The 23,976-nt window shown below is 43.3% G+C and overlaps 1 protein-coding gene across 4 annotated transcripts in view; it reads right to left on the bottom strand.

The window, feature by feature from the left end:
• RASGEF1C (RasGEF domain family member 1C) overlaps window positions 1–23,976 on the bottom strand; it is a 141,015-nt gene that overhangs the window by 40,215 nt on the left and 76,824 nt on the right. The window contains exons 1-3 of one of the 4 annotated variants that reach the window (XR_009737288.1): window positions 11,065–11,488; window positions 553–735; window positions 261–383 (exon numbers count right to left, since the gene is read on the bottom strand). Coding sequence is in view for 3 of the 4 variants with exons in the window: in XM_061421273.1 (XP_061277257.1) it covers window positions 261–383; window positions 553–729 (300 nt within the window). In the remaining variant the exon portion in view is untranslated. Of the gene's footprint in view, window positions 1–260; window positions 384–552; window positions 736–11,064; window positions 11,489–23,976 lie in introns of those variants that run through there. The other 3 variants (XM_061421273.1, XM_061421271.1, XM_061421272.1) reach the window with 3 other exon arrangements.

Raw genomic sequence — 23,976 nt, 5'->3', positions numbered from 1 at the left:
GCCACAGCTGGGGGTCTCCTCGTAATCCTCTGGGGGCCCAGGTCTGGGCTGTGTGAGCCCAGGGGCTCCCCTAAGACCCTGGAAAACAGCAATGGGGTTAAAGATTCTGACTCTGCTCTTCTGGCTCTGGGCTTCAGACAAGTCAGAACCCCCTGGCAGGTGAATAGGGGCAATCTCTGCCTATCCAAGATATTGATTCACAGGGCATGTCAGGGGAGAGCAGCACACTCGGAGGCCCGCTACCCTGCCCTGCCTCTCACCTTGTCCAGCACTGGCTTGTCCAGCTGCTGTTGCTCAATGCACATGTGGCAGACCCGGGCCAGGAGCTCCTGGGGCTCGATGAAGAGGCGCGAGCTCAGCAGGAAGGTGAAGATGTAGGCTTTCTGAGGGGATACAGGAGAAAGGCAGCACGTGATCACAAGGCCCGGGAGGTTGTGCCTCCCAGCCCCTGTGCCCCCAGGCCCAGCCAGCCCCAGCTCTGCTGTCTACCCCGGACATGGTGGGACAGAGCCCATTTTGCTACCCCTCCTCCCCACTGGGTGGATCACCCACCTCGGGGTAGTAGTCAGCGGTGGGCACCAGGTGCTGGATCAGGGTGTCCAGGGAGGCTGAGGACGGAGCTCCACCCAGGAGGAGCTGCCCAGCCTGCTCGCCGTCCGTGGGCTCGGTGTGGGGTGGGCCGAGGCTGCCCGGGGTGACCATGTCGGATGCGTTGAGTGTCTGGGGCATGCCCACCTGCAATGGCAAGGTGGCAGTTGGATCTGCTGGTCCCCCAGGATCCCTGGCTGGGCAGGCCCTGCCTCCCATAGGCACATCTGTGCCACTTGAGCCCAGTGATCACTTCCTGGGAGGTCTGCCAGGGATGGCAGCTCCCCAAGCCACTGCATCCCCCAGGAGCCATCTCTGTTTGATTATCAGTCCTGGCCATTTAGGGACTGACTGCTTCCAGTGTCGAGTCTTACAGGGAAGGTTCGTTTTGACCAGGCTTAGACAATCAGCATATTTGCCATGCTGTTGGCCACAAGAATGAATCAGACGTGAACATGATCCTAACTAGAGGGTTCAGATGCAATCCTAGAACTTGTGTGGCACTTGAAAGCTCTTTCCCCTAGGTCCCTGAGCTGATGCAATGGCACTGTTGGGACCATTTTGTCCCTCAAGGAGCCAGGAAAGCACGTTCCTGAGTCCCGTGGCTGAGGCCTGGATCCTGCGGTGCCTGAAGCTGCTCTGTGGACTGCTCCATAACATGAGTTGTTTGAGCTTCTCTCAGGTGCAGCCTCCACAGCTTGGCCTTCCAGGTCTTTGCGATGAGAACCCACTGACTTGTCCAGCTGTCTTCCCCTGCAGGAAGGCTTTCCCATCATTTTCAATCCTCCATTCCCTCTGGCCACGGCTGAAAGCTTCCCTGCAGTGACCCCGTCAAGGCTGGGCCTGCCTTCTGGTGGAATCAGAAGCCTCTCCTTGTCAGCACTGCAGAGTGCTTGGGGTGCAGCCAGCACCCGGTGCAAAGAAGTCTCCAGCCAGACCTCCTTCAGGTGGGGCCAGAACAGGCATGTCTTCTGATCCAGTAGGTCAAGGGCCCGGCCTGCAGCAGGGGCCCACCCATGAGAGTGCAGTGGACAGCGCTTCCTCTCTCAGGCTCTACATATATCCCTGTTGACCAGTCTTCCTGAATGAAGCCTTTGGGGCAGGTGTGGCAACAAGTCCTGGCCAAGCCTGTGACTGATTAACCATCCCCCATGTGACATTCAAGTTTCCCCCACAGTCTTAACTGTGGAGTCCTGCAGGCTCACTCCAGGGGCCTTCCAGGGATTCATCTCCCCATCACCCTGCTCACCTTACCCCACATACCCCCCTGGCAGACCCTGGCCCCAACCTGTTTCTGAATTCTGTCCTCTGGGTGACCTGGCCCTGAAAGTAGATACAGAAGGACTTGGAGAGTCCAAGCTGAGGTTGGGTACCAGAAGAAGCCCCACAGAGGGATGTCCTAAGGGCACATGGTATGGGGGAACAGGGACTGGGGGTGTGGGAACCAGTGGAGACAGCAGCCTAGGCAGCCCTAGCTTCATTTCACCTTTCCAGCAAAGTTGTTAAGTGTCCAGTTTTCAGCTGATGAAACTAAACATTTCGTAAAATTGTCTCCTGTCCCTCAGTGGGCAAGTGGCTGCATGTGTGGACATACAGGGGCTGCCAGTGCTCAGTGGGGTATGCTGGTCAGCTCGGGTGGGTGCCGCCTTTGCCCCTCACGCAAAGCCCCAAACTGGAGCCCAGTTCCACTAGATATTAACAGAAGCCTTTTGAGGCCAGCAAGGTTTGCTTTCTCCTGCCACACACCTGGGATCTTCTCCCTGGAACCTGTTCCAAATCCCAGTTAGAAATGACATCTCTGGCTCCTGGGTGGCCAGTCTACAAGACCCATTCTGCTGCTCCCACCCCCAGCACTGGCCGTTGGCATAAAAACGCTGCCATAAATGGAACTCTGAAGAACCCATGGAAGAAATCTGTGCAGCTGGCCAGTGCAGCGTGTCCAGGGGACAGGAGAAGAGATGCTTCCTCAAGCATCCTTTCCTGAGTGGGCACTGGGTCTGGCCTGACCAAGGGGACAGAGGGAGAGGACACTCCTAGAAAGTGATCCTGAAGAGCGCCTTTGTGCACTGAGAACAGGAAGAGAATCTCTCCTCTTCCGTTTATGGAGAGGAGCCGGTAAGAGTAAGAACACAAAGCGCTCAGCACAGTACCGGGCTCGGAGAAGAGAGTCACCAGGGTCAGCCCTCCCCACGGGCACTCACCACCTGCAAGGGCCTAGGACACAATGTGAGAAGCAATTCCAAATGCCAATGGAGATCTGCGCCAGAAAGCCTTGTCGACAGTACTCCTGTGCTTCTCCAGGTTGTCTGAGCTGGCTGTGGCCTAACGGCCCTCTACCCTGCTCGTCCAGCTTTGTGGCTGGTGCTCCTGAAACCAGCTATCAATAGCTGCTGGCGATTATCCTTGCGGTAGGTCACAACTTCAAATCAGAGTCACTTCTGCCTTTGCTTTCCAGTGTAGTAGACATTTACACATTTGAATTCCAATCTTTCTTCCTTCTCTTCTATTAGGTTTTTTTCAAAAATTGTTAAGCATATAGTTATTTATTTGCTTAATGTAAAATTTACCATTTTAACTATTCATTTTTTTGCTTTTTAAAACAATTTTCCTAAAATATAATTCACATACCATAGAGTCCACTCAGTGAACAATTCAGTGTTTTTAGTATATTCACACAGTTGTCCAACCCTCACCACAAGCTAATTTTAGAATTACTTTTGTCACTCTCGGAAAAGAAACCCTCGTCCCCTTAGCAGTTACTAGGCAATCAGCCACAAGCTGGTGGTCATCAAACTACCACTAATCTACTTCCTTTTTCTCTACAATGTAGTAATCAAAAAACATTCCAGAAGAAAAGTCCGGGTCCAGTGGTGTCGCTGGTGTGCGTGGGTGTTAAGTCGCTTCAGTCACGTCTGACTCTGCAACCCCAACTGCAGCCCACCAGACTCCTCTGTCCGTGGGATTCTCCAGGCAAGAATACTGGGGTGGGTTGCCATGCCCCACTCCAGGGGGTCTTTCCGACCCATAGATCACCCCCATGTCTCTTCTCTCTCCTGCATTGGCAGGCGGGTCCTTTCTTTTTTTTTTTCCAATTAACTATTCTGAAGTGTACACTTCAGTGGCATTAACCATTGCTCAATCATCACCACTATCCATTTCTAGAAAATTTGCATCTTCTCCAAATAAACCTGTATGTCCATTAAGCAGTAAGTCTCCATTCTCCACTCCCTCCAGGTCTTGGTCAGCTCCGTTCTACTTTCTTCTCTAAGAATTTGACTATTCTACCTACCTGTATAAATGGAATCATATAGTATTTGTCTTTCTGGAAGGCAGCTATGCTCCCCACTATACCACCAATGCTGCCTGCCCAGCAGTATTTGTCCTATTGGGACTGACTGACTTCACTTAGCGTGAGGTCTTCAAGGTTCATTCATGTTGTAGCACGTCAGAATTTCCTTTCTTTTTATGGCTGGATATTTATAATGTATTCCACTGTATGTTTGTACTATATTTTCTTTATTACCCTCACTCTCACCATCAATCTCACCCTCACCCTCACCCTCACTGTCACCCTGACTCTCATCCATCAGTGATATTTGGGTGGCTTCCCCCTTTGTCATTCTGTTTTACATGGCAGCTGTCCATTTTACATTCCAACCAGCAATGTAAAATGAAAGGGTTCCAATTTCTCCACATCCATGCTAATACCAATTTTCTTTATTTTTGATGGTAGCCACCATTAGGGTATGAAATGCCATCTTATCATGGTTTTGATTTTTATTTCCCTAATGATCAGTGATTGAAAAGCAGAGACATTACTTTGCCAACAAAGGTCCGTCTAGTCAAGGCTATGCTTTTTCCAGTGGTCATGTATGGATGTGAGAGTTGGACTGTGAAGAAAGCTGAGCACTGAAGAATTGAAGCTTTTGAACTGTGGTGTTGGAGAAGACTCTTGAGAGTCCCTTGGACTGCAAGGAGATCCAACCAGTCCATTCTGAAGGAGATCAGCCCTGGGATTTCTTTGGAAGGAATGATGCTAAAGCTGAAACTCCAGTACTTTGGCCACCTCATGCGAAGAGTTGACTCATTGGAAAAGACTCTGATGCTGGGAGGGATTGGGGGCAGGAGGAGAAGGGGATGACAGAAGATGAGATGGCTGGATGGCATCACTGACTTGATGGATGTGAGTCTGGTGAACTCCGGGAGTTGGTGATGGACAGGGAGGCCTGGCGTGCTGCAATTCATGGGGCCACAAAGAGTTGGACACGAGTGAGCGACTGAAATGAACTGAACTGAACTGAACTGAATGATCAGTGATGTTGAATACCTTTTCATGTGCTTATTGGCCATTCATATACATCTTCCTTGGAGAAATGTCCAAGTTCTTGGCTAATTTTTGTATTAAGCTTTTTTTTGTTGTTGTTGAGTTTGAAGAGTTCTATATATATTCCAGATATTAATACCTCATTAGTTTTGTGTTTTACAAATATTTTCCTCTTTTATGAGGGTTGCGTTTTTACTCCGATGACAGTGTTCTTTGATGCACCACAGTTTTTCATTTGGGTGAAGTGAAATTCATCTATTTTTCTCTTTTGTTGCCTGTGCCCTTGATGTCATATATAAGAAATCATTGCCAAATGCAAGGTCATGAAGTTTTTCCTGAGTGTTTTCTTCTAAGAGATCTATAGTTTCAGCTCTTATGTTTAGGTCTTTTATTCATTTTGCATTAATTTTTGTACATGATGTTAGAAAAGGGTCCAACTTTATTATCTGACATGTGAAGATCCAGTTTTCACAGCATCATTTTGGAAAGGATTGTTCTTTGCCCACTGAATGGTCTTGGCATTCTTGTCAAAAACAGTTTGACTACACACTGTCATTTATTTCTGGGCTATCTATTCTATTCCACTGGTTTATGTGTTTGTCTTTACAACAATACCATACTGTTTTGATTACTCTGTAGTAAATTCTGAAATCAGGAGGTACAACTCCTACAACTTTGTTTTTCTATTTCAAGATTGTTTTGGCTATTCAGGGTTCTTTAAGATGCCAAATAAATTTTAGATAGTTTTCTATTTCTGCAAAAAACACAACTGTAATTTTGATACAGGTGGCATTAAATGTGCAGATTGCTTTGGATAGTGTTAACATCTTAACAACATTAAGTCTTCTAATCCATGGCACAGGTTGTCTCCATTTGTTGGTGTCATTTCTTTTAGTAAAGTTTTGTGGTTGCAGGGCATAAGTGTTTTGCCTCCTGGGCTAAACAGATTTGATTTCTAAATATAAGTTTCTGAGCTTATTCTTTTTGATGCTATTGTACATGGGGCTTTTCTCTTAATTTCCTTTTTGGATTGTTCATTGTTAGTGTATAGATACACAGCTAATTCTCTGGGGTTGATTTTGTATCCTGTTACTTTGCTGAATTTGTTAATTAGTTCTAACAGGTTTTTTTGTTTGTTTGTTTGTTTGTTTTGGTGTGCAATCTTTAGGGTTTTCTACATATAAGGTCATTCATTTGCAAACAGCTAATTTTATTTCTTTCTAATTTAGTTGCATTTTATTTCTTTTACTTGCTCTGGCTAGAAATTCTTGCACTATGTTGAATAGAGTTAAAGCTATGTTGATGGCTAGAAACTCTTTTACTATGTTGAATAGAGTTAAAGCTATGTTGAATACAATTAAAGCTATGGTTTTTCCAGTAGTCATGTATGGATGTGAGAGTTGGACCATAAAGAAGGTTGAGCACCAAAGAAGTCTGTGGTGCTGGAGAAGACTCTTGAGAGTCCCTTGGACTGCAAGGAGATCAAACCAGTCAATCCTAAAGGAAATCAACCCTGAATGTTCATTGGAAGGACTGATGCTGAAGCTGAAGCTCCAATACTTTGGCTACCTGATGCAAAGAACTGACTTACTGGAAAAAACCCTGATCCTGGGAAAGATTGAGGACAGGAGGAGAAGGGAAAAACAGGGGATGAAATGGTTGGATGACTTCAACTCAATGACCATGAGGTTGAACAAACTCCTGGAAATAGTGAAGGAGAAGCCTGGTGTTCTTCAGTCCATGGGGTCCCAAAGAGTTGGACATGATTTTGCCACTGAACATCAACAACAACATGTTGAAAAGAATTGGCAAAAATTGGTATCCTTGTCTTGTTCCTGATCACTGAGTATAATGTTAACTGTGGGTTTTTCATGAGTGGCTTTTATTATTGTAGAGGTACTTTCCTTCTATTCCTAGTTTGTTGAGTGTTTTTATCATTAAAGGATACTGGATTTTGTCAAATTATTTTTCTGCATCAATCAAAATGATTTTTTTCCTTCTTTCTCTTAATGCAATATATGAATTGATTTTAATATGTTGAGTCACCTTTTAATTCTAAGAATAAATCCCATTGGGTCCTTCTAATATGCTGCTAAATTCAATTTGCTAGTATGTTGTAGAGGATTTTTGCATCAATGTTTGTGAGAAGTATTGGTCTAGAGTTTTCTTTTTCTGCAGTATTTTTGTCTTGCTTTCACATCAGAAAAATGCTGCTGTCATAGAATGAGAAAGTGTTCTCTCCTCTTTTTAAGAAAAGTTTGAGAAGTATTGGTGTTAGTTCTTCTTTAAATGTTTGGTAGAAATCATCAGTGAAGCCATCAGTTCCAGGGCTTTGTCAGGAGGATTTTGATTACTGATTCAATCTCCTTACTAATTATAGGTTCATTTAGATTTTCTTTGTGATTCAATCTTGGTAGGTTTTGTGTTTCTAGGAATTTGTACATTTCATTGAGGTTATCCAATTTTTTCTCATACAATTGTTTGCAATACTTTCTAATATGCCTTTTTTATTTCTGTAGAGTTGGAAGTAATGTCCCCACTTTCACTTCTAACTTTAGTAATTGAGGACTGCAAGGAGATCCAACCAGTCCAATCTGAAGGAGAACAGCCCTGGGATTTCTTTGGAAGGAATGATGCTGAAGCTGAAACTCCAGTACTTTGGCCACCTCATGCGAAGAGTTGACTCATTGGAGAAGATTCTGATGCTGGGAGGGGTTGGGGGCAGGAGGAGAAGGGGATGACAGAGGATGAGATGGCTGGATGGCATTACTGACTCAATGGACGTGAGTCTGAGTGAACTCTGGAAGTTGGTATAGACAGGGAGGCCTGGCGTGCTGCGATTCATGGGGTCGCAAAGAGTCGGACACGACTGAGTGACTGAACTGAACTGAACTGAATTTCCTTTTTTATTGTCAATCTATTTAAATGCTTGCCATTTCTGTTAATCTTTTTGAACAGACAACCTTAGGTTTCATTGATTTTCTATAATTGTTTTATATTCCATATTTTATTTACTTAGTCTCTGATCTTCATAAACTCTTTCATTCTGGTAGATTTGGGTTTAGACTGCTCTTCTTTTTCTAGTTTTTGATGGATACTTGTGCTATATATTGAATTCTTGGTTGGCAATGTTTTTACTGTCAGAACTTGGACTATATAAACCCACTGCTTTCTGGCCTTCAAGGTTTCTGATGAGAAATATGAAAATAATCTTATTGAGGGTCTCTTGTATGTGGCAATTTGCTTCTCTCATTGTTTTCAATATTCTGTTTGTCTTTTCATCCACTATTTGGTTACAATGTGTCTCATCATGTGTCTCTTTGAGTGTATTTTACTTGGAGTTTATTGAACTTCTTGAACATTTGTATTCATGTTTTTCATCAAATTTGGGGAGTTTTCAACCATCATTTCTTCAAATAATCTCTATGCTGCTTTATCTCTCTTTATCTCTCTGGGAGCCTCACAATGTGTATGTTTGCTTATTTGTGTTCCCCAGGCTCCTTCAGCTCTGTTCACTTTTCTTCAGTATTTTTCCTTTATTTCCTTTAGTTATTAAGACTCAGTAATCTCAATCATCCTATCTTCAAGTACACTGATTTTTCTATCTGCTCAAATCTGCTTTGGAGTGTATTTAGTGAATTTTTTATATCAGGTACTATACTTTTCTGCTCCAAAATTTCTTTTGGTTCTTTTTTATGTTTTCCATCCCTTTATTGATATTTCTATTTTGTTTCTGAATAGTTTTCTTAACTGGTCACCTCATCTTTGTCTAATAAGTCTATCATCTGGTCTTTCTCAGGGATGGTTTGTGTTAATTTTTTTCTCCTACCAATGGTCCATTTCTTTGTATGCCTTAAGATTTTTTATTTGTTGTTGAAAATGGGATGTTTGAGTCTTACAATGTAGTAACTGAAATCTGGAAATCAGATTCCCCCAGGGTTTTTTATTTTGTTTATTTTAAAAATTTCTTCACAATGCCTTTGTGCTGGGATCAGCCTAATGTGTAAGATTAAGATCTAAAATTTTGGATCTTTTTGAACCTGCACTTTTCTACAGGCATGTACAGTAACTTTAAAAATTCTCCCCTACATGTGGCTGCTTTTATTAAGCAACAAATAAAAAATCCTAGTCCTTGAATATCTGGCTCCCAAAAGGGGAATATGAGAAAAAAGAAGGGAGGGGTAACCAGACTCTGGCTCTTTATATTCCCTGAAGCCTATTCAGCTGGTTGGGATTGTTGAAGTTGGCTTGCTTCTGCATCTGTGCCTCCACGATCAGAAGCAATAAGCATAAAAGTTCAGGCCCCCAATGTTTGGAGAAAAAGGGCTTTATTGCCCACCCTGGCTCCCATAAACCATGGACAAACTGCTTGCCATGGGCAGGGCTGCCTGCCATGAGGCTGAAGGGTGGAGGATACTGTTAGCATATTCAGACCTGAAACTGAACAAAGTTAATTAAGACTCACTGTTTAAGTCTTCCTCTTGGAGTTGTAAGCCTTTAAATAGATTCCAGAGTGTGAAAATAATTACATTAGACAGATTATGTTAGCTTTACTGTCATATAGCTGGAGATGGAATCCTGGTACTTTCTATGCCACTATCTTCCCTGATGTCCCCCCATTATATCTTTAATTGACTATTGCTAGTAGGTTTTGTATATGGATTTTTATACCTCATTAATTCTAAAGTCTTGGATTTTCCAGAAACCAACCATGGAAAAAACTCCAACAAAAACAATACTAGTGGGAATAAGCATCTTATATTGTTCCATCACTCCATCAAGGCCACGTGTGCTCTGGGACAGAGATGAGGCCCCTTGTAGGATGATGCTCCTAATCCCCTTGCAGCTTTCTGGGAGGGTTTGAGGCCACACAGTCCCTGAATCTGTGTGCATCCTGAAAGCCCCAGGCCTCCTCTTCCCCTGCTATGAGCTCTTGCCGCCCATGGGGGTGTGTGGAAGGGAGGCTCAAGAGGGAGGGAGTATATGTATACTTATAGCTGATTCACACTGATGTACAGCAGAAAGCAACACAACATTGTAAAGCAATTCTCCAATTAAAAACAATTTTAAAAGAAAGAAAGAGAAACCCACCTAGATGGCCTCTTCAGGCCCATATTTCAGTTTTACTTCCCTCTGTGCATGGCTATCTGAAGCTCTAAGAAGAGACCTAAATTCCAAGCTTTTCTCACAGGGTCCAGGCAGGACCTGCTCCCCAGGTAGGGCATCTGGACCCTCTGCTGGCCCACGGTATGACTGAGAGAGTCAAGTGGGCATCTTTGGGATTGGGACTGATTGGGAAGGAATAGGGAAAGTCTGTGCCCTAGGGGAAGGGGAGCTAAACTTGGGGCTGTTTCAAGGGTCCTGGATCAAGTACTTGCCCCGTCTGATCCAGACAGGTTCTGACCCTCAGGGGTTTCATTTCAAGAAGAAACAGATTCTACATCAGGCTTTATGTGTCTTTTGTTCTCACATGTCACTTAATCCTTAAAATGACCATATGGGAATGATCGTCCACTTCTATAGATGAGCAAATCTGGGCCCTACAAGGTAAAGTAGAGTGGACAAGGTTACCAGCTAGTAACTATTACTCAGACTCCAGACTCCAGACCCAGCTCCTACCCTTGGCCCTGGGAAGGAGATTGGCAGATGCTTAGTGGAAGACAGACACAGCTCAGAGATTTAGCAGGGGAGCTGTGCTCAGAGGCTGAGAGCTTGAGGATGGCAACCTGATTACTGGGGATCTCAGCATGGCCCAGCCTCCAGCTGGCAGGAAACCCCCTGAGCAGCCCCTAAAAGACTCAGCTCAAGAAGAGGTTGCAGCATATGGCCAAGCCCTTCCCACACCCTCACTGGAACCTCAGAGGAGGTAAGGGTCCAACTGAGGTAGGGGCCTGGACTATGCCATCTCATGCTTGGCTGCTCTGAGCTGTGGCAGCATCTTGTCCAAGGCCCAACAAACTCTGTGGTCCTCCTTCCCTCCTCCCTAAACAAATCCTGGAGCTGGGATACTCATCTCTTTTCAGTTTGGGTCTCATGAAGGGCTCCTCCCTGTTCCCTACTATTTGAGGGGATACTGTGAGGGTGCTAGAGTCTCCTCCAGACCTGAGCCCAGAGGTTGCACTTACCCAGCATGGGAATGCACCTGGCCTTACCTTGGGAGCCAACACACTTGACTGTGAGGAGAGGACTGGTGTGGGTTGCTTTTGTGTTCCATATGGCCCTCAACTTGCTGACAGAGCCTGCTGCTTCCGTATCTTGGGGAGCTAGGGTTTCTGAAATCCCAGGGCTCAGCTTGAAGGCAATCTGTGGAGTGCAGGTTGACAGCACCAATACTTACCACAGGTCAGTAAGTAAAAATGGAGCCTTTCAAAAAGGGAAAGTTGGTCTCTCTCTTGCTCCCTAATCCATCTGGTCAGTTCCTTACTCTTGGTCTATAACCTTGACTGTTTCCTGAGGACATACTTCTATAAGGGACATCATTGGGCTGAAAGACACCAGTCCTTATTAGGGAATCAAACTACACTGGCCAGTTGCTCCCCCAAACTACAATGAAGTGGTTTTGTTTTACCCTCCTAACCACCATGCTTCCTTACTTCCAGGAACCACTTATCCCCACTGGCTAGAATCTGGTTAGGGAGGGGTGGGACTTGTAGCCGGTAAACTGGGTACTGGTGAATGAAAGTGAATAGAAAAGACAGAGCAGCCTACTCTCACTGCTCAAACTTCTGCTGCAGGTCCAGTGCCTGACTGACACCTCAGTCTTGCTAGGCACCCAACTGTGGAGAGCCCTGTGTCTCCCAAGGCTTGGTCATGGCCTCACTCGAAAGTTCCCCAGAAAGGGTCTTGTCACCTCAGGAAGTCAGACCATGACCCAAGACTCCTCTACTCACCTCCTCCGGTAGCCCCCTCATCCCATCCCTGAGCAACGGACCCACCCAGGTTATCCAACCAGAGTAAATATGGGGCCATGTTTGGAGACCACCACAGAGATGTTCTGTTGATACTTTTTCCTCTTAAACACAAAAGATTCTTCAAATGTATCTACAATTTAAATAAGAATTACTATTATTATTATTATAACAATAAGAATGAACATCTGTGGACTTCTATCCAGGCTAAGATAAAGATAATTACCAGTATCATTAAATCCCTATGCACTTTCCCTGATAAATCAGGTTACTCCCTAACCTTTAGGCAAAAACCATCCTAGTTTTTGTGTTAATTGTTCCCTTGCTTTGCTTTATGGCATCTTGTGCATCTACCCCAAGCAACATACTTCTTAGTCTTAAAATCGGAGGGAAAGCACACACTGGCCATGCAAGGAAACAGCAGCACTGCCCTCACTGGGCAGAGGCTACAGGAGGAGGTGAGTGAAGGAGTCTTGGGTCATGGTCTGACTTGGATCATGGTCCAAATTCCACTATCCTGGAATAGTTTTCACCATCCTTCAAAGGATTCCCTTATCATTCCTCTTGTGTTGGGTCTCCTGCTTTCTGTAGCTCATGTCTTCTTTTCTGGTTTATTTCCTTATTTTGATGGAGCTCATCCTCCAGTAGCTTCTTGAGAAAGAGTGCTTAGGAAACAAATCTGAATTGTAGGACGCCCAACTGGTGTCAGAAAAGTTGTGAGTGTGAAAGTAAAGGAGAAATGCACACTGGATCATCTCCGATCACAGTATACAGACCTCCTTTGGAGGCCTTAGACATTTCATCACCAGAGTTATTTTCTCACAGTCTTTGATACCTTTTACTTACTTCTTCTCTGTTTCCCTACAAGATCAAGAACCCTGGAACAGTCTTTCATGTCCACTGCAGCATCCCCAGTGCCTGAACTGTGCTTAGGCACATGGTTGTTGCTGTTCAGTCACGAAGTCATGTCTGACTCTTTGTGACCCCATGGACTGCAGCATGCCAGGCTTCCCTATCCTTCACTATCTCCAGGAGTTTGCTCAAATTCATGTCCATTGAGTCAGTGATGCCATCCAATTATCTCTTCCTCTGTCTCCCCCTTCCCCTCCTGCCTTCAATCTTTCCCAGCATCAGGGTCCTTTTCAATGACTCAGCTCTTCGCATCAGGTGGCCAAAGTATTGGAGCTTCAGCTTCAGCATTAGTCCTTCCAATGAATATTCAGGGTTGATTTCCTTTAGGATTGATTGGTTTGATCTCCTTGCAATCCAACGGACTCTCAAGAGTGTTCTCCAGCACCACAGTTCGAAAGCATGACTTCTTTGGCACTCAACCTTCTTTATGGTCCAACTCTGACATCCATACATGACTAATAGAAAAACCATAGCTGTGACTATACCCCCAAACACATCTAAAATGAAGAAATGAGTAAGTGGATGGATGACTATTAGATCCTGGTCCTATTTTGGCCACTGATCTATGGTATAGCCTGGGATGGAATGCTTCCCTCCTCTGGGCCTCATTTTCTCACTGAATTGGTGGGACTGGAGTGGGAAGGTACCTGACCTTGTCTAGCTCTGGTCTGCATAGGGGCAGAGGACTGCCCAATGTCAACAGCAACCTGGTTTCCTGCCCACAGCTCCTGCCTTCTTTCTGAAAATCAGAATTTGTTTGTGCGCCTCTAGATTCCTCCATCTTTCTGGGCCACAGAGGTCCCATGTACAGGCTGGAAATTTACCTCTGAGTCTCAAAGTGCCAGATGAGAATACAGGTGGACCAGGAGGTGGAGAAGTTGAGGCCCAGAGAGGGAACACTTGCACTACAGGTCCAAGTTCTGGTTCCCAACTTGGAGGATTCCCAGTCCTCAGTAGTGGACGGAGGGACCACAGACCACAAGCCACCATGCCTGGCAGACTGAGGTGGGAGTCTCAGATTCTTCTTAGAGCCAAAACCAGAACTATCTTCCTGACTTAGATCTACTCTGTGTCACCCTGAGCAACTCAAAGCCAAACAGCATTTCATTAATAATATTTGGTAATCAGCAGAGCTTCTTTATAGGCATGCATTGTCATAAATAGATTCTTGTTTTTTTACCACTCATATTTTGGTGCTTTAAACTATTCTAGTTTCTTTACCTTTTCATATACATTTCAGAATGACTTTGTCTATACCTACAAAAAATCCTTCTGGGATTTTGATTGGAACTGTAGCAAATCCGTAGATTCATTTGGGGAGAACTGATAGCTTTACTATGTTGAGTGTTCCCCGTGGACACAGTATATTTTTAATGTCATTGATTTCTACATTTCTAATATTTCCTTCCCTCTGTTTGCTTTGGTTCTATCTTCTTCTTCTTTGTCTAGTTTCTTAAGGTGAACGTTTTAATTATTGATGTAAGGCTTTCTTCCCTTCTAATGTGAGAATTTAATGTTATCAATTCTTTTTTTTAGGCATATCCCACAAATTTTGATGTTTTCATTCAGCAAAAAATATTTCCTAATTTCTCTTCAGATTTCCCCTCTTATCTTACCTACAAATTACTTAGAAATGTGTTGTTTAATTTGTAAGTGTTTTGGAGATTTTCTGTTCAGTTCAGTTCAGTTCAGTCGCTCAGTCTTGTCCAACTCTTTGTGACCCCATGAACTGCATTACTCCAGGTCTCCCTGTCTATCACCAACTCCTGGAGTCCACCCAAACCCATGTCCATCAAGTTGATGATGCCATCCAACCATCTCATCCTCTGTCATCTCCTTCTCCTCCTGCCCTCAATCTTTCCCAGCATCAGGGTCTTTTCAAAGGAGTCAGCTCTTCTCATCACATGGCCAAAGTACTGGAGTTTCAGCTTCAACACCAGTCCTTCCAATAAACATTCAGGACTGATCTCCTTTGGGATGGACTGGTTGGATCTCCTTGCATTCCAAGGGACTCTCAAGAGTCTTCTCCAATACCACAGTTCAAAAGCATCAAGTCTTCGGCACTCAGCTTTCGGAGAAGGCAATGGCAACCCACTCCAGTACTCTTGCCTAGAAAATCCCATGGACGGAGGAGCCTGCTAGGCTGCAGTCCGTGGGGTCGCTAACAGTCAGACACGACTAAGTAACTTCCCTTTCACTTTTCACTTTTCACTTTCATGCATTGGAGAAGGAAACGGCAACCCACTCCAGTATTCTTGCCTGGAGAATCCCAGGGACGGGGGAGCCTGGTGAGCAGCCGTCTGTGGGGTCGCACAGAGTCGGACATGACTGAAGCGACTTAGCAGCAGCAGCAGCAGCAGCTTTCTTTAGAGTCCAACTCTCACATCCACACATGACCACTGGGAAAACCATAGCCTTGACTAGATGGATCTTTGTTGGCAAAGTAATGTCTCTGCTTTTGAATATGCTATCTAGGTTGGTCATAACTTTCCTTCCAAGGAGTAAGCATCTTAATTTCTGTTACTGTTGTATATTTGATTTCCAATATAATTCGTTTATGGTCAGAAGACATAATTTGTAGTGCAATGTTTTTGTGTTTGTTAAGATGTGTTTTATGATCCAACATAATATATCTTGGTGAATATTCCATGTGCATCTGAAAAGAAAGTGTATTCTGTTGCTGGGTGAAGTGTTGTGTAAACATCAGTGAGACCCAGCTGCTTGATGGCATTGTTCAGTTCTACATCCTTGCTCATTTCTGTTGACTAGTTCTAATGTTTAGTGAGAGAGAAGCTTTGAGGTCCGTAAGTAAAATATATTTGTGGATTTGTCTGTCTTTCAGTTCTTTCAGTTTTGCTTCATATATTTTAATGTCCTGCTGTTAGAAGTATACACATTTAGGACTGTTACGCACTCTTTGTAAACTGAGCCTCTTATCATCATGTAATATCCTTCTTTATCTTTGGTAAGTTTCTGAAGTTTACTGTTATTAAGATTGCTACTCTAGATTTCTTTTGATTAATATTTTCATGGTGTACCCTTTACCATTCTTCTTCTTTAAATCTAACTAAGTCATTATATAGCTGACCCTTTAACAATGCAGGGTTTTGGTGGTGCTGACCCTCCATGCAGTCAGAAATCCATGTTTAACTTTACAGTCAGCACTGCATATCTGTAGTTCTGAATATGGAGTTCTGCACTTATGGATTCAAAGCACCATTGATTGTATAGCACTGTAGTATGTATGTACTGAAAAATCATCCACATATAAGTGGCCCTGCACAGTTCAAATCTGTGTTGTTTAAGGATCAACTATATTTGAAATAAGTTACTTAGGGAGCAAATTTGGAAAACTCAACAATGGCCACAGGACTGGAAAAGGTCAGTTTTCATTCCAATCCCAAAGAAAGGCAGTGCCAAAGAATGCTCAAACTACTGCACAGTTGCACTCATCTCACACACTAGCAAACTAATTTTCAAAGTTCTCCAAGCCAGGCTTCAACAGTACATGAACCATGAACTTCCAGATATTAAAGCTGGCTTTAGAAAAGGCAGAGGAACCAGAGATCAAATTGCCAATATTCGTTGGATCATCGAAAAAGTGAGAGAGTTTCAGAAAAACATCTACTTCTGCTTTATTGACTGTGCCAAAGCCTTTGACTGTGTGGATCAAAACAAAGTGGAAAATTCTTCAAGAGATGGGAATACCAGACCACCTGACCTGCCTCCAGAAATCTGTATTCAGGTCAAGAAGCAACGGTTAGAACTGGACATGAATAACAGACTGGTTCCAAATTGGGAAAGGGGTACATCAAGGCTGTGTATTGTCACCCTGCTTATTTAACTTATATGCAGAGTACATCATGAGAAATGCAGGGCTGGATGAAGCACAGCTGGATCAAGATTTCTGGGAGAAATATCAATAACCTCAGATAGGCAGATGACACCACCCTTGTGGCAGAGAGGGAAGAAGAACTAAAGAGCCTCTTGATGAAAGTGAAAGAGGAGAGTGAAAATGTTGGCTGGGTGTGGAGAAAAGGGAACCCTCTTACACTGTTGGTGGGAATGCAAACTAGTACAGCCACTATGGAGAACAGTGTGGAGAGTCCTTAAAAAACTGGAAATAGAACTGCCTTATGATCCAGCAATCCCACTGCTGGGCATACACACTGAGGAAACCAGAAGGGAAAGAGACACGTGTACCCCAATGTTCATCGCAGCACTGTTTATAATAGCCAGGACATGGAAGCAACCTAGATGCCCATCAGCAGATGAATGGATAAAGAAAGCTGTGGTACATATACACAATGGAGTATTACTCAGCCATTAAAAAGAATACATTTGAATCAGTTCTAATGAGATGGATGAAACTGGAACCTATTATACAGAGTGAAGTAAGCCAGAAAGAAAAACACCAATACAGTATACTAACGCATATATATGGAATTTAGAAAGATGGTAACAATAACCCTGTGTACGAGACAGCAAAAGAGACACCAATGTATAGATCAGTCTTACGGACTCTGTGGGAGAGGGAGAGGGTGGGGAGATTTGGGAGAATAGCATTGAAACATGTATAATATCATGTATGAAACGAGTCGCCAGTCCAGGTTCAATGCACGGTACTGGATGCTTGGGGCTGGTGCACTGGGACGACCCAGAGGGTGGGTAGGGGAGGGAGGAGGGAGGAGGGTTCAGGATGGGGAACGCAGGTATACCCGTGGTGGATTCATTTCGATATTTGGCAAAACTAATACAATATTGTAAAGTTTAAAAATAAAATAAAATTAAAAACAAACAACTCAACAATCAGAAAAGTAAGATCAATAAGAACAATAAGAACAAAAGAACAATAAGAAAACTAAGATCTCGTCCCGTCATCTCATGGCAAATAGATGGGGAAACAATGGAAACAGTGACAGACTTTATTTTGAGGGGCTCCCAAATCACTGCAGATGGTGACTGCAGCCATGAAATTAAAAGAATCTTGCTCCTTGGAAGAAAAGTTATGACCAACCTAGACGGCATATTAAAAAGAAGAGACATTACTTTGCCAAGAAAGTAATGTCAAAGCTAGTCAAAGCTATGGTTTCTCCAGTAGTCATGTATGGATGTGAGAGTTGGACTATAAAGAAAGCTGAGCACCGAAGAATTGATGCTTTTGAACTGTGGTGTTAGAGAAGACTCTTGAGAGACCCTTGGACAGCTAGGAGATCCAATCAGTCCTTTCTAAAGGAAATCAGTCCTGAATATTCATCAGAAGGACTGATGCTGAAGCTGAAACTCCAATACTCTGGCCACCTGAGGTGAAGAACTGACTCATTTGAAAAGACCCTAATGCTAGAAAGATTGAAGGTGGGAGGAGAAGGGGACGACAGAGGATGAGATGGTTGGATGGCATCACCGACTCAATGGTCATGAGTTTGAGTAAACTCCAGAAGTTGGTGATGGACAGGGAAGCCTGGTGTGCTGCAGTCCATGAGGTCACAAAGAGTCGGACACAACTGAGTGACTGAACTGAACTGAACTTAGGGAGCATAAAATTGGATCATTAAAAAAAATCCATTCTGACAATTTCTGTCTGTTAATTGGTATGTTTAGACTGTTTACAATTAATGTATTAATTGATGTGTTTGGAAAAGGGCTAACGTTTATATTTTTTTAAAACATGCTTTATTTTCAGAGTAGTTTTAGGTTTACAGAAACCATTTTTTTCTATGTGTTGCCTCCATTTTAACTCTATTTCCCCTTTTTCTGCCTTTTTGGAATTATTTGAACATTTTTTAATATTGTATTTTAATTTATCTGTTTGGCTTTTTACTGTATCTCTCTGTATTGTTTTTCAAAGGTTGAACTAAGGATTACAATATACAAGCATACCTTGGAGATATTGTGGGTTTGGTTACAGACCACCAAAATAAAGAAAATATTGCAATAAGTAAGTCACATGAAATTTTTTGGTTCCCTAGTACATATAGAAGTTATGTTTACACTATAGTCTCTTAAGTGTCCAATAGCATTATGTCAAAAAATGTACATACCTTAATTTTAAAAAGACGTCATTATTAAAATATGCTAACCATCATCTAAGCCTACAGTGAGTCAATTTTTTGCTGGTTGAAGGTCTTATCTCAGTGTTGATGGCTACTAAATTATTAGGGTGATGATTGCCTTAGGTTGAGATGGCTGCAGCAATTTCTTAAAATAAGACAACAATTAAGTTTGCCACATTGATTGACTCTTCCTTTCATGAATAATTTCTCTGTAGCATGCAATTCTGTTCAATGGCATTTTACCCACAGTAGAATTTCTTTCAAAATCGGAGTCAATCTTCTCAAGCCCTGCTGCTGATTTATCAAATAAATTTATGTAATATTATAAATTATTCATTGTCATTTCAACAATTGTCACAGCGTCTTCACCAGAAGTAGATTACATCTCAAGAAATCACTTTCCTTGCTCATCCATAAGAAGCAACTCCTCCTTCATTAAAATTTTATCATGAGATTGTAGCAATTCAGTCAAATCTTCAAACTTCACTTCTAATTCTAGTTCTGTTGCTGTGTCCACCACATCTGCAGTTACTTCCTCCACTGAAGTCCTGAATTCCTCAAAGTTATCCATGAGGATTGGAAAAAACTTTTTCCAAACTCCTGTCAATGTTAATATTTTGACCTCTTTACATGAATCACAAAAGTTCTTAATGATATCTAGAATGGTGAATCCCTTTCTAGAAGGTTTTCAATTTACTCTCTCCAGATCTATCAGAGGAAACAGTATTGATGGTGGTGATAGCCTTACAAAAGGGGCTTCCAGGTGGTGTAGTGGTAAAGAATCCACCCACCAATACAGGAGATACACGAGACAAGGGTTTGATCCCTGGGTCAGGAAGATCCGTGGAGAAGAAAATGGCTACCCACTCCAGTATTCTTGCCTGGAAAACTTCATGAACAGAGGAGTCTGGCAGGCTATAGTCCATGGGGTCACAAAGAGTCAGACACAACTGAGTGACTAAGCACACACACATAGCCTTACAAAACGTGTTTTGTAAAGTGTAAGACTTGAAAGTTGAAATTACTCCTTGGGCCATGGTTGCAGAATGAATTCTGTGTTAGGAAGCATGAAAACAACATTACTCTTATTGTACATCTCTATCAGAGCTTCTGGGTGGCCAAGAGCATTGTCAGTGAGCAGTAATATTTTCAAAGGATCTTTTTTTCTAAGCAGTAGGTCTCAACAATGGGCTTAAAATATTCAGTAATCCATGATGTAAACAGATGTGCTGTCATCCAGGTTTTGTCATTTCACGGATACAACACACACAGCATAGATTTAGCATAGTTCGTAAGGGCCCTAGGATTCCGGGGAGGGGTAAATGAGCATTTGGCAGAATAGGAGGATGTATGCTCATCTTCTCCTGTGAAAACACCAAAATTGCAACTAGCTGTTGAACAATCATCAATAGAAGAATGCCAGAACCCACCAAGAAAAATATACCCTATGTCCAAAGGCAAAGGAGAAGCTGCAACAAGATGGTAGGAGGGGCACAATTGCATTTAAAATCAAACCTCATACCTGCCAGAAACACTCAGAGGGTGCAAACAAAACCTTGTGTGCACCAGGACCCAGGGAAAGGGAGCAGTGACCCTCACAAGAGACTGAGCCAGACCTGCCTTTGAGTGTCTCCTGCAGAGGCACAGGTCAGCAGTGGCCGGCCATGGGGACAGGGGCTCTGGCTGCAGCAGACCTGGGAGGCGCATGGTCTGGCATAAATCCTCTTGGACAAGGTTGCCATTAGCCCTACTGTAAAGCTGCTGAGCAGGCGACCCACAAACCGGAGAACAATTATCCCAAAGAAGTTCTCGCACTGTTGTGAAAGTTCAAGGCCCCACACTGATTTCCCAACCTGGGGCTCTGGCAAAGGGACTGAGAGCCCACGGGGAATCTGACTTTGAAGGCCAGTGGGATTTGAATACTCAACTTCCACAGGACTGGGGAAACAGAGACTCACAAACAAAACCTTGTATGCACCAGGACCCAGGAGAAGGGAGCAGTGACCCCACAAGAGACTGAGCCAGATTTGCCTATGAGTTTTCAGGAGTCACTGGTAGGGGTGTAGGTTGACAGTGGCCTGCCACAGGGTCAGTGACACTAACTGTCACAGTCCTTTTGGAGGAGGTTGACATTACCCTACTATAGTGTGGCCTCAGGCCAAAGTACAGGGAGGGAACATAACCTCATCCATCAGCAGAAAATTGGATTAAAGTTTTACTGAGAATGGCCTGTCCACCAAAGCAAGACCCAATCTTCCCCACAGCCAGTCCCTCCCATCACAAAGCTTCCATAAGCCTCTTGTCCTCATCCATCAGAGGGCAGACAGAATGAAAACCATAACCACAGAAAACTAACCAAATTGGTCACATGGATCATAGCCTTGTCTAATTCAGTGAAACTATGAGCCATGCCGTGTAGGGCCACCCAGGCTAGACAGGTCATGGTGTAGAGTTCTGACAAAATGAGGTCCACTGGAGAAGGGAATGGCAAACTACTTCAGCATTCTTGCCTTGAGAACCCCACGAACAGTATGAAAAGGCAAAAAAATATGACACTGAAAGATGAACTCCCCAGGTTGGTTGGTGCCCAATATGCTATTGGAAAAGAGCAGAGAAATAGCTCCAGAAGGAATGAAGAGGCTGAGCCAAAGCAGAAATGGTACCCAGTTGTAGATGTGTCTGGTGGTGAAAGTAAAGTCCGATGCTATAAAGAACAATATTGCATAGGAACATGGAATGTTAGGTCTATGAATCAAGGTAAATTGGAAGTGCTCAAACAGGAGATGGCAAGATGGAACATCGACATTTTAGGAAACAGTGAACTGAAATGAACTGGAATGGGTGAATTTAATTCAGATGACCATTGTATCTACTACAATGGGCAAGAATCCTGTAGAAGAAATGGAATATCCCTGGTAGTCAACAAAAGTCTGAAATGCAGGGGGGAGGAGCTAAGATGGCAGAGGAGTAGGATGGGGAGAACACTTTCTCCCCCACAAATTCATCAAATGAACATTTAAACGCTGAGTAAATTCCACAAAACAACTTCTGAATGCTGGCAGAGGACATCAGGCACCCAGAAAAGCAACCCAAGTCTTCGAAAGGAGGTAGGAAAAAATATAAAAGACAAAAAAAAAAAAAAAAAAGACAAAAGAGGGAGGGACAGAGTTCCATCCCGGGAAGGGAGTCTTAAAAAGATAGGAGTTTCCAAACACCAGGAAACCTTCTCACTGCTGAATCTGTGCCGAGCCTTGGAAGCACAGAGGACAACATAACAGGGAGGAAAAATAAATAAACAATTAAAACCCGCACATTGTGAGCCCTACAGTAACTCCCCCAGCGGAGAAGCAGCGCAGACACCTGCACATGCCACTAGCAAGCGGGGGCTGGGCAGGGAGGCGCGGCGCGGGCTGCATCACTTAAAGTAAAGATCTGGCCTGAATACCCTGAGCGCTATCTGAGCAAAATAATTTGGGCTAGCAAACCAGACTGTGGGATATCTACCACCAAAAAGCCAGCCCTAACCTAAGACACCGCCAGGCCTGTGCACAGAACAAAGGACTGAACAGAGATAGCCGGCAGCAGACCATCCCCCTCTGGTGACAGGCAGCCAGAGCCGGAAGGGGACATTCGCAGCCCCAGAGAGACACTATCTATAAAACTGTAAGCAGGCTTATTTGCTAACTAAAACTTCTTGGGGGTCTGGACAGTCAACATCTGCCTGAGAAGGTGCGCCCGTTGCACACCTAGATAACCGAGCGGCGGGGAGGCGATAAATCGCAGCAATCGTGCGCGCCAAACACCTCATCACCTGAGCTGCTCGGATCTGGGAAGGGCACAAAACGCAGGCCCAACGGAGTCTGCACCTCTGAGGACTACCCGAGTGCCTGAACCTGAGTGGCTTGGACCTGGGAGGTGCAGGCAGCCCAGGGCCGGCCACGGATGGTTCCTGGCGGAGCAATCTAGAGCCTGAGCAGTGTGGGCAGGGAGGCTACACGCGCCGTGAGTGAGGGCAGACCCAGTGTGGCTGAGGCACTGTGAGCACACGCCAGTGTTATTTGTTTGCAGCATCCCTCCCTACCTCCCCACAGCGTGACTGAAAAAGTGAGCCTAAAAAAAAAAAAAAAAAAAAAAAAGTGTCCTCCACCGTCCCCTTTGTGTCAGGGCGGAAACCAGACACTGAAGAGACCAGCAAACAGAAGAAGCTATAACAGAGGGAACCACCTTGGAAGCTACAGGCAATAGATTAAAACCCTGTGGTTGGTACCAGCTACATAGGAAGGGGCCTATAGATCTTGAGAAATATAAGTCAGACCAAGGAACTAGCCAAAAATGAACTGAACCCACAATACTCACAACAAAACCAGAGAAAGTCCTAGATATATTTTTACTATTTTTATGATCATTCTTTCTTTTTAAATTTTTAAAAAAAATTTTAAGTCCTCTATTATTCCTTTAATTTTCGCTTTTATAACCGATTACTTTGAAAAAAAAAAAAAAGAAGACCCTATTTTTTAAAGCAAACTTCATATATATATATTTTCATAATTTTTCTGACCTTATTTTTTTTTCTTCTTTTCTTTAACATTGTATTTTTGAAATTCCAAACTCTACTCTGGATTTTTAATTTTAGCTTTTTGGTATTTGTTATCAATTTTGTACCTATAGTTTTTTTTTATAATTTCTGTGACCCTTTTTTTTTTTTTTCTCTCTGTTTCTTTCTCTTCTTCTTTTAAATAACATTGTATATCTGAAATTCCAAACTCTACTCTAGATTTTTAATTTATGCTTTTTGGTATTTGTTATCAATTTTGTACCTGTATTTTCTTTATAATTTATGCGACTTTGTTTGTTTGTTTGTTTTTTCTCTCTCTCTTTCTTTTTCTTCTTCTTTTTTTTAACATTGTATTTTTGAAATTCCAAACTCTACTCTAGATTTTTAACTTTTTCTTTTTGGTATTAGTTATCAATTTTGTACCTATATTTTCTTTATAATTTTCGCGACCTTGTTTGTTTTTGTTTGTTCGTTTTTTCTCTCTTTCTTTTCCTTCTTCTTTTCTTTAACATCTTATTTTTGAAATTCCAAACTCTACTCTAGATTTTTAATTTTTGCTTTTATGTATTTGTTACCAATTTTGTACCTTTAAGAACCCAATCTTCAGTACGCATTTTTCACTAGGGAGCGAGATTA

Source organism: Bos javanicus, chromosome 7 (assembly GCF_032452875.1).
Source record: "Bos javanicus breed banteng chromosome 7, ARS-OSU_banteng_1.0, whole genome shotgun sequence".
NCBI lineage: Eukaryota > Metazoa > Chordata > Mammalia > Artiodactyla > Bovidae > Bos > Bos javanicus.
This window is presented reverse-complemented; position numbering and strand designations above follow the sequence as displayed.